The sequence below is a fragment of the Monodon monoceros genome, unplaced genomic scaffold (genome assembly GCF_005190385.1).
Source record: "Monodon monoceros isolate NGI ecotype Baffin Bay Population unplaced genomic scaffold, NGI_Narwhal_1 Super_Scaffold_21, whole genome shotgun sequence".
Taxonomy (NCBI): domain Eukaryota; kingdom Metazoa; phylum Chordata; class Mammalia; order Artiodactyla; family Monodontidae; genus Monodon; species Monodon monoceros.
The window spans coordinates 67,331,203-67,345,916 of NW_021703778.1; the positions used below are offsets into that span (position 1 = coordinate 67,331,203).

General features: G+C 37.4%; 2 protein-coding genes across 3 annotated transcripts in view; one reads left to right on the top strand and one right to left on the bottom strand.

Annotated features, from left to right (window-relative positions):
* Positions 1-850: 850 nt before the first annotated feature.
* On the bottom strand, positions 851-8,492 carry PCLAF (PCNA clamp associated factor). Of its 2 annotated transcripts, none has more exons than XM_029238727.1 (4): positions 8,387-8,492; positions 8,019-8,099; positions 6,844-7,006; positions 851-1,873 (listed from the first exon to the last, which is right to left on the bottom strand). In XM_029238727.1, the coding sequence occupies exons 1-4, from the start codon at positions 8,430-8,432 to the stop codon at positions 1,828-1,830; spliced, it is 336 nt and encodes a 111-aa protein (XP_029094560.1). In that variant the 5' UTR covers positions 8,433-8,492; the 3' UTR covers positions 851-1,827. The 2 variants fall into 2 exon arrangements, with proteins under 2 accessions (XP_029094560.1, XP_029094562.1); XM_029238729.1 differs by lacking the exon at positions 851-1,873 and adding an exon at positions 5,340-5,409 and having other exon boundaries at positions 8,387-8,477.
* Positions 8,493-11,540: 3,048 nt separating this feature from the next.
* The window catches only part of TRIP4 (thyroid hormone receptor interactor 4), a 66,678-nt gene continuing 63,504 nt past the window's right edge, over positions 11,541-14,714 (top strand). The window contains exon 1 of the mRNA XM_029238843.1: positions 11,541-11,655. Coding sequence (XP_029094676.1) covers positions 11,555-11,655 — 101 coding nt within the window. The 5' untranslated portion in view covers positions 11,541-11,554. The remainder of the gene's footprint in view (positions 11,656-14,714) is intronic.

The following is a 14,714-nucleotide window of genomic DNA, read 5'->3' on the forward strand; positions in this document are numbered from 1 at the left end:
AGGTTAGGCTTTATTTTCTGCTTTTTAGAAAAATGACAAGTATTTGTCATCTCATAAATAACTCTGAGCACACTTTATAATTTTCACTATAGTATTATCTTCTTTTGTGAAACTATGTAAACACAAAATTCATATGATCCTCACAAATTCCATTAGCATTCAAAAATTCCATAAAAGTAGCTTTAATCATTGTTTGCTCCGGAATTGAACAGTAACATTAATTATTTGAATAATCCATTCAAAAAGGAAAATCAGATTAACTTTGTGAAGGGTACAAAATTAAAGCTTACTTTATATTTTTAATGTATAAACTTTATTTTTTGATTCAATTTCAATGTAAACGGGGAGTCTGTCCTTCTCTTATGTTTAGAAGAGGCTAAATTGACAATCTACATTTTAAAAAACCTTTGACAACGAAACAGATTACATGGGACCTCTGCCTAATAAAGTTAGACATCACCAAGTATTATATATTTTGAAAGGATTGTATTTGAAAAGACTGTAGGTTCTTTAGGTCAAATTTTTGGGAAACAAGTACGTACCAGAATTAGACTTCATTGGACACACCACCATAAAGTTTCTCTCTCCATCAATGAAAAATAGCAAATCAGGTTTCATACCCATCAAAAGCCTAATTGTCAAGGAAGCACTTAGGATAAAAACTCTGGTCTCAATTCAGTATCATTACGTTTAATATCCACCTCTAAAAGAAAAAGCAAAAAATACAATCTACAGTCATAAGGACTTATTTTGGAAGTTGATAAAATCAGGTCAGTACAGTGATTTGCATTTGGAAGGAATAAAATAGAAATACCTAGTAGGATATAATCTTAGAAAGCACACATATGGATAGTATTGTGACAATGAGTATTCATTTATTAAAAACAAACTTCAGGAAAGCATTCCTGTTAAACATGGTTAGTTTTGATAACAGGTTGTCAGTGAGCAAAAAGCCTGATGAGGAAGCAAGAATATCAGTTATAAGTATTATTATACCCACCTCTTCAATTATACCCCTGACTATCTTGAAAAATATAATAGTAGCTCTAAGGACTTTAGACATAGTTCTGGGCTTATGGCATGATTTGCCTTTCATATTTTATTGATTTCCAACTTGAAAAGTATAGGCCCAAAGAGTAATATTTTATGACACTAAGCCAAATGCATATTCTAGGAAAATTCCTCTCTTTTAATGTAGTCTATGGAATTTTCCTGCCCAATTCTATGTGAGTATTTTATCTTTTTGTTGTTGTTTTTAGAAGCTTCATCAACCCTTCAAATCCTTAAGACAAAACTGCCCTTAAAATTTTCTAAGAAGAAGGTAGATGGCCATCCAAATTTTTTCAACATTCCATTTTTGGCCCCCTTTCTTAAAAAGGGTATGGGTTCAGTTTAATTAATACTGAATTTTTTAATGTGCAAAAATCTACCTCTGCTTTTTAAAGCAAATAAAAGGAACAAAAATATGGCATCACTCCAATAATCAAATGCCAATAAAAATGGCAACAGTACAAAATTCTAAGCAAATCTCAAAAACAGCAGATTCATAAGTAGAACACCATGCAATAATTTTAGCAAGAAAAAGCTTAACAGGTAAAAGAAACCGAATACTGCATTATACTGAATACTAAGTTAAGTAACCATAATTAATCTTATAAACTTTCCAATATCATAACTACTTGCTTTTGAATAACTAAATGTAAGCCTCATTTTTTAAATTAAATGCTTATTCAACAAAGCTAATTGGAACAAATATATTTATGCAAATTTACATCCTAGAATACCAGAGTAAACAGGAGACATCAGTCAAGGGTGAATAAGTAATTTCTATTCTTTTTCATCATCTGTATGATCAGGTGGCAAAGGACATGACCTGTGGAAAGAAGAGAGAACTTCGATAGTCACCTGAGTCAAATGTTTAAAAAACAGAACATAAGTAGTTTTTAAAAACTTATGTAATTCAGGAACATTAACAGTGTAGTGTGTCTTGTCAACTGACCAGAAATGGGAGAAAATTAAACTCCATTAATTGACAAACTCCTACAGGTTCCAAATACTAGAGTGACAAAATTTTTAATAATCTATTTTGCCTGTTAATTTGCCAAATCACTTTCCCCTTTAGGATATGTTGCCATTTTTATTAAAGACGGAATCTCTATTTCTATAGCATCTTCTTTCAGTATGTTAAGTGGATTGATGAAGAGTACAATCCTTCAGCAAGAACTCTGAGATTATGAAAAGCAAAAGAATTTAACCAATCCACTTGAGCAGAGAAAACAGCAAGTTGACATATTTGACTGTATACCCTTTGGAACTATATGAATGTATTATCTAATTAGAAAAACCCCAAAATTGTCTTAAGTTGGCATATGGTAATCACAACTTTTGAAAAATAATTTATATTATCCCAAAGCCATTTTGTACTCATTATACTTTTTTTAAAAATACATTTATTTATTTATTTTTGGCTGGGTTGGGTCTTCCTTGCGGCACGTGGGCATCTCACTAAGGTGGCCTCTCTTTGTTGCAAAGTACAGGCTCTAGGTGCACCAGCTTCAGTAGTTGAAGCACATGGGCTCAGTAGTTGTGGCTCGAGGGCTCTAGAGCACAGGCTCAGTAGTTGTGGCACACGGGCTTAGTTGCTCCGTGGCATGTGGGATCTTCCCGGACCAGGGCTCGAACCCATGTCCCCTGCATTGGCAGGCGGATTCTTAACCACTGCACCACCAGGGAAGTCCCTCATTATACTTTTTATAGAGAAAAAGTCAATTAAAAACTTAATCATAATTTTTTAGAACTGATAAAGATTTGTGAGATCTATTTTAAAATGGTTTTCAAATTAGATCCAGTGAGCCTGAATGGTCATAGGGCAAGTGAGTGAAAGAAGGAAGCTAAAACAAGGATATTCTGACTTGGAATAAGATTACCATTGACTCACCTACTCTTATATTATGAAGAAGTCTTCATTGTACTTTCCTGGAAATTAAATCAAGTTAACAAATGAACACTATCATAACCCAAAATTCTATTTTTTCAAGGACCTGATTTAATTTACTGTAGGTATCATAGTTCTGTTCAAGGTTTTAAGAAGACAGTTTTTCTTGATTCTGATTCTCCCCCACGCATCTGCCTCTGTGAGAATAAAGCCATAGGAGTAGCCATATTCCAGATTAAGAATTAGGGAGACAGAAGTCCTTCTGATATACTGGTAGTTTTCTATTTACGACCAATAGTAAATCTATTGAAAGAGCTCCTATCAAACGGAAAAAAATTTTCTATTTCTTTAACGTGTCAGTATGAGATAGATGTTCACTAACCTATCGTGGTAATCATTTCATGATGTACGTAAGTCAAATCATTACACCTTGAACTCATATAGTACTGTATGTCAATTATGTCTCAACAAAACTGGGAGGAAAAAAAAGTCAATCTATTGATTTATTATAAATAAAGGGATAACTACAACTCTCTTAAACAAATCTAAGACAGAGGCCTAAAGTAATAATATAAACCTCTATTACCTAGTTTTATGTCACAGATTTTATTATACTATGGATCAAAGTGCTTTATGAGACTATATGTGTAATCTTTTCCATATGATAGGAAGCCTGTAATATAGGTTTTATTGCTGTCATGATCAATGGTATAGCCATATTTGGCTATATTACCAAATATTTTCTTTCATTAATGGAAGTCATAAATAATTCAAGAGGACTGTCATATATTCTAGAGCTAATATTGACTATTAGCTTGTTCACATTAGAATGAGAAAGAACAAGGAAGAATGGTGCCAGTAAGTGAGAAGGAACTAAAGGAGACTTACAGGATCATGAAAACAAGTCTATTAAAAAACTCTATCCAAAAATGTATCCCCTTCCTTATTGATTTTATTGAAACAGAAATGATAATAGTGATGTAGCAACAAAGTATAAAATTTAGTTACTGCTCCAGAATTTGACACTCCTCATTAGATAACAATTTACTAAATGACCTTGAACAGTATTAAGTCTTAAAATTTTATATGCATAAACATCATTTTATATGTCAAATACTTTGTTTTAACTGCTCATTAACCAGTTATTTTTATTTAGTTGTGTTTAATGCAAATCAATTCCAAACAATGTACAATCCAAAACAGGTGTACAGTGTTCAGATATGAAGCAAGAGGTGTTCATTCACACGCACAGATCTCACATAACCTGAGATCAGTTGGATCTAGTTGTTCCTGTGTAGACTTCTAAAGATGGCAAATACTGGCTTAAAACTTATTAAGAGTACTATGGCCATATTGGATACTTAACATCTAAGCATCATTGTGTGAACCTGTGAACCAAAGATTTCACAGAGTTTCTATTTCTAAAAAGGTTTCTGTACATCAAGGCAGTTGTAAAGTTTTATTTTCCAGGATCAAGTCCACTTAGGCTTAGAACCATCTAAAAATAATGACTGATGTAGAAAGTGCTCCACGTGTAGCTATTCCTATTCATTAAGTTTTATATTTATATATATATGTTTACGGAAAGGGCACAAAAGAGTTATGAATTCAATGCAGGCAAGTTTCCAGTCTTCACTTCCCAAATACCTAATACACATTATTTTTGCTGCCTTCATATATTTGCCTCTTAATTTCAAGATTTGTCAAATATGCCTTCCAAACAGATCAATTTTTTAAGTTGTAAAAATTATTCAATATATGCAGAAATAAAAAGAAATATTTTAAGACTGGTTGAAGTCAATGCACTTCTAATCTTTGGAATCAAGTTAAATGATCCAACTTAGTAAATAAATCTGGATGGGAACGTGTGATAGGAAATATCTGTTATTTGACTTTTAAGTGCATTTGCTGGGATTACTTATGCTTGGATTTGTAGTAGATTCCAATCCATCATTGCCCTGGAACGTGTCAGTTACTGCAGAAAGTCAAATGCAATGTCAAATCCAAAGCCCCAGAGAAAAGAGTTAAGTTCCCAAGAGAACAGTGAAAACAGTGTAAAACCTGATGGAGAGTATATCAGCATTAAACCAGGACTGCTGAAACAATACACAGAGGATTTGCGGTAATACCTGGTGGTTCCTTCCAGTGTACATCATAAATAGAATCACTGAAGCTTTTTATATTACCTAATCATTTTACCGCCTTCTAGATTTCGTGAAAAAAATGGAAACTGAATCTCCATTCCATAGCTCATCCTTTTTCTCTAGATGAAGATGAAATTATTCTTATTTGCAAGGTACAGTTTGAAGTGTCCATATTTCTTAAGTTATACTTAATCACATCATTAATTCTCGATGTTGTCTCTTTCCAGGCTTGTACATGAAACTCCAGCAGATTTAATATTGGCTTTCATTATCTGGTCAAATCCTTCAGATGCTCTTTAAACTAGTCCAATTTGGGAGTCTCAACATTCTCTGTGTTAATAAAACAAGGGATGAAATTAGTAGACTTGATGAAGACCTGTTTATTTTCCTTGCCACACTGGACTTCTAGACGGCGTACGGATTGGGCTTTAGAACATGGGTTGGTAAACTGTAGATGTTTCTTGGCCAAGTCTCTTAACGGTAGAGATGTAGAAGGGCAAGCAAGACCACAAGGAGACTAGCTGTTGACTGCAAAGCACAGCTGACCGTTGTGGTTTCGAACGGAGGACCTTCCGTGTCGGTTAAAGGAACGAATGAATAAATCTGCTTGAGTAGGAGCGGCACCAGAAGCAGCAGCCCCAATCTGAGCCTGGCCACCATCCCCTTGCCCATGGTGATCACTCCGCCTTGGGCAAGGCTCGCTGCTTGGTGCCGTGGAGGAGGATCACAGGCTACTGGCTGGTGCAGGGGAGGTATCCAGCAGGGTCTTAAATCTAGCCGGAGGCTTCATACTGGCGGTGACGTGGCACCACCAGCGCTCACCACTCCCCATCTCCAGTCAAATAATTTGCTTTTGAAACAAAAATTTCAAAATTCTTTAAAGAGTCTGGACACTATTACTTATAAATCTATTTAAAAAGCAGGTTTCCATTGCTTTTTTCCCCCCAATGGTATTATTTTTTTTTCCTGATTCTTAAAATATTTGTTGTTGAAACTTGGTAGCACTGAGTATGAGAGGTTTTTACCCAGATATATCACTATTGATATTTGGTATATTTTGTACAGAGATTTGGTATATTTAGATACATATCTTTTACACAATAATTGTACTTTTGTATCAGAATTTTTGCTTAACACTTATCATGAGCATTTTCCTGACATTAAAAACTTGAAAGCATGATTTAATTATCTTCTTAAAAAGTTTACACAATGAACTCTGCATGTTTGCAGCTTTATGCCCACCTTGTTTTGTTTTGAAGTTTTCTTATGTATTTACAGAGAAGTTGTAAAGAAAATACACCACGGTGTTAGTTTTGGTTGTTTCTAAGTGATGGGGATTTCTATATTTTCCAACTTTTCTACATTGGGTATATATTTCCTGTGGAGGCTGAACTAATAGTTTTAGAAAGGTGAGGTTAATGGAATTCAAGCTAGATAAACCAACCTAGAAATTGCTTTTTGAAAAAAGACTATAGAAAACAGGCAGAAAAAATTAAAGAATAAAGACCAGAAGTTCATGATTAATAATGTAACACTTATCATCTGAATGGGAACTGATCCTCTTTGAGTGACTGAAATGAGTAAAAATAATACCTTTCATTGATGTTTGAAATTTGGGAGTGACTTATAATAAAAGGTTAGCACAGTTTAAAAAACCTCTGGTTTGTATTTTCTTATCTGCTCAAACAGAAATTTTTAAGTTACTCAATATTCTGTTGTTTTTTATTTTCAAGAATATAAGTATTCCAGAATATAAAAACTTACTTTCTCTTTGCTTTTCCCAAGCCACTGCTTCCTGCCTCCTCAGGAATCCTATTCTCCTTTTCTGAATCTTTAGGGGACAGCCTGAAGAATTCTCCGATTCCTTTTTGCCACTTGGGAGTTGGGCGCACACAAACTGGATTCCCTCCTGCATACTTATTTTCAGCTATAAAATATAAACAGATAGAACTAAATAAAAATTAAGAATACAATCACTATTCCTTAAAGGGAAAGTTAATTCTTTAACATCAAATCTAAAGGGTATTAAATGGTGTTACATCCATCTTTAAATTTTAAAATGTGACATGATAAAGCTGTATTCAGTTATAATATAATGTATAACACTTTATTACACTTATCCTTTAGCCTAGAAAAATAGCATTAACAAGATGTTTACAACTAGAAAATATTTTTCATATTTTGTCCACAAGCTGAGCTATTCAGTTAGTCTTATGCACTGTCATACTAAAGTTTGACACACTTTTTCCTGTATGTTCTTAACTAGAGCTTGTGGAATTAATCTTCCAAACTGCTCAATTTCCTCCTAAAAGGAATGAGACAGCAGATGGCATGGTATTTTCTCAACCTCTCGCACAGAATGAACGATGTGAAACTATTTCCCTGGCCCGGTTTTCCCTCTTAATGTCCCAAAAGCAGTAACAGGAGCTGCAAAGTTGTAAAACACACACACCGATACCAAACTAAAATAAAAGGAAAGAAAGGAGAGAGGGAGAAAGGGAAGGAAGGACAAAGAAAAATATGTAGAAATGAAAACAAAAACGTGATTAGCACTGTCAACTATAGTCCCGATTCTTAATCTAGTAAAGAGGTACTTAAATAGCCTCTTACAAGAAAAAGCCCAGTTGTCAATACTAAGAAAACTAACAACGCTAAAGTAGAAAAGAAATACGGGTTTGAAGAGAAACTGTGTCCATCCCTAACCCGAGACTTGAAATTCTTTACAATGCGACCCACTCCGCCCCGCACCCCTACCCCATCCCGCCAAGAGACAGGCCCGCTCATTAGAGCAAAAGGCAAGGAAGAAATTCGGGGGTGAGGAGCTCAGGAAAAGAAATTCCACGGTGGGGCAGGGGGCTCGCAGGTCAGGAGAACTGTGGTGCCAGGCCTGATCTCCTTTTGAGAAGGTTTCTCCAGGATCTTGCAGGGGCGCTTTTTACCTTTCCTTGACGAAAGCGGCGTGGAATTAGCGGCGGAGGTGGAGGAACCAAGCACCTTCCTGGGGGCTCGAGAAGCCACCACTGCGGAGAGAGGCAAAGAAGGACATTCAGAAGAGTCTCAGAGCCACGTTCTCACCACACTCTCCGACCCAGCCTATTGGAGAGGAGAGGCCCGCGATCCAGAACAGCAGATAACCCTCCCCTGTCCCCGCCGCGTCTTCCTCCTCGTTAAAGGGATCGGGCTGCTGCTTCCTGACGGGCTGGACCAGTTTGGCGGCCAGGGTTGTGGGCAGGTCCGGCTTCTCCCGCCCGCGGCGGAGCTGCCCAGGGAACCACCTGCCCTCCACTACCATGCTCGCCTGCCTCACCTTTTCTGTAGGTGCCAGGGACACTGCCTGCTTTAGTCCGCACCATGTTCAAACACGAGATGAGAACAACCAACTGACTCCCCAGCCAAAGATGTTTCACGGGACAAGGCCCAGAAAACGAATCTCCCGCCACAGTTTATATTGGTCCCTTTCCCGCGCGCTCCACTGACTCTCCCAGGACTCCGCTCCCATTGGTTCCGCGCCTTTCAGGTGCAACCAATCGCCAGTGTCCAGTGGTGACCGCGGCGGGGTTGGGCGCAGTGCTGATTCGTCCATCAACTTGCAGAAGCTTGTGATTCGTACCCGCCTGAGGTGGGCGGTGCCAAGGCGCTTTCCTGGGGTGCCCCATGTGTGGGTGCTAAGAACTAGGTAAAGGGGCCTGCTTAGAAAAGAAAACCCAGGAAAGACAGCGAATTCCAACATTTCTTTAAAAGTTAACCACAGGCTTAAATCCATAATGTCATTCCTGGAAGTGACACCTGAAATGAAGCGGACTTTTTAATATCTCAGGTATGAACACTCTTTACAGCATCCATAACTAAAACGAGTCTATGGAATGGGAAAAAGCTAATACAATTTATTTACAGGGATTTTTTTTTTTTTTTTTTTTGCCAGGCCGTGCAGCTTGTGGGATCTTAGTTCTCCGATTAGGCATCGATCGCTGGCCCCAGCAGCACTGAAAGCTCCGGTCCCTTACCACAGGACCACCAGGGAATTCCCTATTTACAGGGATTACAAAAAAAAACCCAAAACTTTTTAGGATGGTGTGAAACAAGAAAAAACAGTGAATTGTATGTACATACATACATTAAAAGAAACATTATTATAATAATAAAACGTTTTCCCGAGACCTGTATGGTCTCAGAATTCCTTAAAAATATGTCATATGTGCCAAAGGCACATCCCTGGCACATAGTGAACATGATTTTAGAATAAGAGATAACTATTTTCCTTCCCTATGCTTATCTTAAGTACTCACAATACCCCCTGAGCAATGATTTTCACTCTCTGAATACCACGCACAAAACCTGATCAAATGAATTTGCCTTAGGATGTACTTTGTTAAATGTGCACTTGAAAGGCAAACCTGAAAGTGTAAGCATGACATTAATTCTCTCCAATAAATTGTGCTTGAACTTTCAGAATAAAGGCTTCTCAGTACTTTAACAGAATCAACAACTACTTTGTGTTTTTGAATTACAGAATCTAAACAGCAGATGAAATTAACATTATAATAGGAGGAAAGGTATTGCAAATTACCTGTAGCTTTGTCTAAATCTTAGTGTCTAAAATTACAGCCAAAGTCCTATCAGAAAAATCAACAAGCCCTAGGGTATCCCTCCTTGTTCTTTGTCATCATGCCCCTCTCAATACACAATGTTTCTTCAATGCACATTTTTTCCTTTTCAGTTAAGTGGCTTCTACAAAGGCCTGAATTACCTAATTCCCAGATCCTTGTAGAGATTAGAACTGAGTTAAGAATCTGCTGGTCTTTTCTCTTAGTCCACATGCCAAGTAAATTGCTAGAAAGAATTGCAAATATACCTTTGCACACAGGGGCAATCTACATATTATAGCTGTGTTTGTATGTCTGTCTTTTTAATGCCAATTATGATAAGGAAGGATGCAAATTAGAATAAAAACTCAGGAAAAAAGCATTAATTTAAATGTTTGCTTTGCAGAAGTGCTTCTCCTTTACAGTTAAAATAGTTGTGTGGTGTGAACCTGAAAATTTTGAAGGCCTAAGGCATTAAGAAAAGTTATAGTATGTACAAATGAAACTTCTGCCTAAATTTATATAAAAGAATATCTTTAAGTCATATTAAATAGATGTGCTTACTTTGCTCAGGCATAAATTCATTTTAATAAATGGTAATATGGTAAATGGCATTACATTACATACATTACAAACTAGAAATTTCAATCAATAACATATTCCTTATGAAAAAGAACACTTTTATTCTTGAGGACCTAGTAATTTCATCATAATGTGTGATATACTGAGTCTTATTGTACAAAAAGCTTGTCAGTCTATCTTCAAGAAGTTATCATTTTAGTTATGGGAACAGAACAGATATAAAAACAGGTAAAGGATTTGGATATGTTATAATTAGTATTAAATGTAGCAGACATCTATGAAGAAACAAAGCTTGTACCCACTATTTATGAAAATTCAGACTTTTTAAGCTGGAAAGCCACATATTTTCCAAATTAATGACAAAAATAATGTAAACTCAACGTAAATCAACACACATATGATTTTGGTTATTTATGTCGGTGAAAACACTAACATAAAGAGGTGAAACAACATCCAATTGATGTAATTATTTAGTATAAATAGCCTAATGGGAATGAAGAGCCTATCCATGTAACACAAAGCCAGTCAAATTGATCCATGAAATATATCAGAAGACATTATGTTATGCTCTCCAGAAAAATCTGGCTAAAATTTCCCCAGTCCGTTGTCCCAATGGAGTAGGGAAGTAGCAAAAGACCCTTAAGTCTCATCATCTTGAGTTGAAGTACCTTTAATTTCTTAAAAATCAACACAGAGAATTTATATGGAAGGTCTTCAAAGCCAAATCACATTACCTGTTTTTATTAAAGTTTTTTTTTTTTTTTTCTCCCTCGAGCTTGCAGAGTTGTCCTGGCCCTCCTGGAAAGGACCTGGCTCAAAAAAGCAAAAAGAGGTTTTAGGAGCGTGAATCAGGTATTAGACTACAAAGGGTATTAATAAAACCACTACCACCGGAGCAAACCCTTACAGCGTTTACTCTAGCCTTCAAGTGCTGTTTTAAATATTTTACATAAAACCGGAACAGTTTAAAAACTGGACCCTCAGGTTACGGGGTATTGTTTTGTTTTTCCCTAAACTGTAGTTTTTAGAGGTATTTGTATTGTCTTAGCAGATTTCCCAATTCTCGAGTCCTACATTTAACGACGCGGAAGAACCACTCGCAGATGGAGCTCTGGTACAAGTGACAACATCAGGAAGCGGGCAGAAACAGGAGGAGGCACAGGTGGGAGGGATCTGTGCTGGGGGCGGTGCTACCAAGCGGGGCAGTGCAGGCTGACGGAACCCGCGCGAGCGAGGACGGTGTTGCGCAGGGGACTAGTCCGGCGCAGGACGCCGAGCTTTTGCACCCCAGCTGGTTCCGGCTGGGGAAAATGGCGGTGACTGGGGCGTTGTCCCAGGAGCAGCTGGTGGGCTGGTGCACCCAGCAGTTGCGGAAGACTTTCGGCCTGGATGTCAGTGAGGAGATCATACAGTAAGACCGGTTCGGGTCAGAGGCGGGAAGGAGCTCTGGGATGTGCACTGGCTGAGCAAACGGGGAAACGGAGGGGGCTAAAAAGTTGATGAGAGTGAAGAAATGTGATAAAAGGGCTGCGGTCTATCTATGAGTGCCGAATTTTGACCTCCGGCTTTCTAGTTTAGCTTCTGGAATAGGGTGTCATGCTCCACAATCGTCTGGTGGGGCCTTTTTTTTCCCCAGGAAAACGCCAAATCCCTGATAATTAGACCTGTCTGTCCCAGGAACCAGTTTCCTTATAGATTTTGGAGAGAAGGGGCAAGCCAAATTGTCTTTCCAGAAATTCCTTACTCTGAACATTTTAGTTTGCCCGATCCGGGTTGTGTCAAATAGGACCTGAAATTTAAATGGGGGTAGCGTGGTACTGTGTAAAAAACAGCTCCTGACTCGGGAGTCCCGGTTCTATTTTCTGTGGTCATTCACCAGTTTTGGAGCCTTAGGCAACTTAATTTTCCATCTTTGTACCTTAGTTTCCTCATCTGTAAAATGAAAAATTAGCAGAGATTATCTTTTGTAACGCGTTATGATTGTAATGAAGTGGAAATGGTGACATGATTTAATATCTGCTTTCAACTGATTTAACTTCTTTTTTTTTTTTTTGGCGATACTGCATGCCAGGACAAAAAGACGGTTGATGAGTGAGGAGGTGGGGGAAGTGCAGTGTATTGAGGAGCATAGGAAAAAGAACTCTAAGATTTGAGAAACTCGTAAGGTTAACTGCAAGGGATGAATTTAACTTGAGAACTAAAAGATGGGTAGGTGGCAGTGCAGAGTTCAGGAGGAGGGAAAAACTTCTACAAAAATTGGACTTAAAGAACCTGGAAGTGTTTCTTGATTTGGTTCCTTGCTCATTGTTGCTGAAACCTAAATTGCAGTTCTAGGGCTTTTGTAGGAGGTAAGGTGAATTTCTGATTTGGGGAGAAAATAGACTTGTTGACAAGGAGAGAGTTAAGAGAGCCAATTTTAAAGGATTATTTTGAACACTGGAATAGACTCAAAAATAACTCAGTTAAGCAAATATTATATGATATCACTTATATGTGGAATCTAAAAAATAATACAAATGATTTTACTTACAAAACAGAAACAGACTCACAGACATAGAAACAAACTTATGGGTACCAAAGGGGAAAGGGAGGGGGATAAATTAGGAGTATGAAATTTACAGATACACACTACTGTATATAAAATAGTTAAACAACAAAGATTTACTGTATAGCACAGGGAACTACGTTAAATATCTTGTAATAACCTACAGTGGAAAAGAATCTGGAAGAAAATGTAACTGAATCACTTTGCTGTACACCTGAAACTAACACAATATCGTAAATCAACTATACATCAATTTTAAGCACTTGCTTTTTTTTTTTTTTTTTTTTTTTTTGCGGTACGCGGGCCTCACCGCCGCGGAGCACAGGCTCCGGACGCACAGGCCCTGCGGCCATGGCTCACGGGCCCAGCCATCCTCCCGGACCGGGGCACGAACCCGCGTCCCCTGCATCGGCAGGCGGACTCCCAACCACTGCGCCACCAGGGAAGCCCTATACATCAATTTTGAAAAATTGACAAAAAATATTTTTAAAAAAGATAAAAAAAAAAAAACCCAGCCAAATTGTATGGCTTGGCTTTACCCTTGTTTGAAGGCAAGATCAGGTTAAGTAGTTTTCAGGCATTTTTTAAAGCAGTGGAATCCTGTCAAATGGAATAATGAAGCTTTGTAATATACCAAACAAAAAAGTCAATCAGTTTAAAAAAAAAAAGATTGAGTCTCTTTTTGGTGAATCAACAATGGAGTATGAATAGTTGCAATCTTCTCAGTTTCAGAATCCAGTTGTATTTTGTTGCTTACACAGTATTAGGAAAATTCCTAAGTCTCATAGATTGTGGTTTAATAGCTCATTGTGCAGCCTTAGATTTTCCTCAGTTAAACTTATCCACACCCTTAAAAGAGGAGTGATCCGAAATTTCTGTTTTAAAGTTAAAGCAATAAGTATGGCTGTACACCTGCTTGCATTTAAAAATATTTATAAATATAAGTTAGACAAGAATTATTCAAAACTTAAAATAAGCCCTAAAGCTACCTATAATATAATGCTATTGAAAACACTTATTAGGTTTTCACTAGTTATTGCACAACAGGCTATGATGGCACAATGAAAGCGTTGGCTGTGTAAATTTGCTGTGCCTTGCCTTGCCTGATATTCATTGAGAATTACCCAGGTGTACTATACTAGTGTGCTAGCTAGAACAATTTGACATGAGCAGCCTGAATTTTTTAAAAAGACAGCACAGAGTTACTACCTTCCTAATCAGTGATACATTTATGAGACCTTAAGGTCTATGCACAGAGTTAGCAAAATAAACTTTGTTCCACAATCTGCATTAGTTCATGTTTTGGATGAATCTATTTTGTTAAGATTTGGTATATAACACATTTGAATATATGTTGTTATTTATTATACTTTTTAAAATAGTTAAATGATATTTATTCAATTGTTTCTGAAACTCTTTAAATAATTCCCTAGTGGTTTGAATACTCCAGAGTTAAATGATCCTTGAGGTTCCTTGCAGCTCTGTGAGTTCTTGATGCCAATTAATCTTTTTTTTTAATGTTTTAAAATTTTATTTATTTGTTTATTTTTGGCTGTGTTGGGTCTTCGTTTCTGTATGTGGGCTTTCTCTAGTTGCAGCGAGTGGGGGCCACTCTTCATCGCGGTGCACGGGCCTCTCACTGTCGCGGCCTCCCTTGTTGCGGAGCCCAAGCTCCAGATGTGCAGGCTCAGTAGTTGTGGCTCATGGGCCTAGTTGCTCCGCGGCATGTGGGATCTTCCCAGACCAGGGCTCGAACCCATGCCCGCTGCATTGGCAGGCAGATTCTCAACCACTGCGCTACCAGAGAAGCCCGCCAATTAATCTTTTAATGGGGCCTGGTAAGTTTGGGGATCAAGTTGATTAAACCTTGAAAGTCCTGAAAAACAATTGTGTATTTTTTAAAAAATTTTGTGATGGATTAGAAG

What these genes read in the sequence shown, in the direction of transcription:
- PCLAF (XM_029238727.1), bottom strand. Translation starts at nt 8,432, where the DNA reads ATGGTGCGGACTAAAGCAGGCAGTGTCCCTGGCACCTACAGAAAAG. An exon ending in CCCTGGCACCTACAGAAAAG is followed by an intron (nt 8,100 to 8,386) that starts GTGAGGCAGGCG and finishes CTCTCTCCGCAG; the next exon opens with TGGTGGCTTCTCGAGCCCCC. An exon ending in TTGGGAAAAGCAAAGAGAAA is followed by an intron (nt 1,874 to 6,843) that starts GTAAGTTTTTAT and finishes TTCTTTCCACAG; the next exon opens with GTCATGTCCTTTGCCACCTG.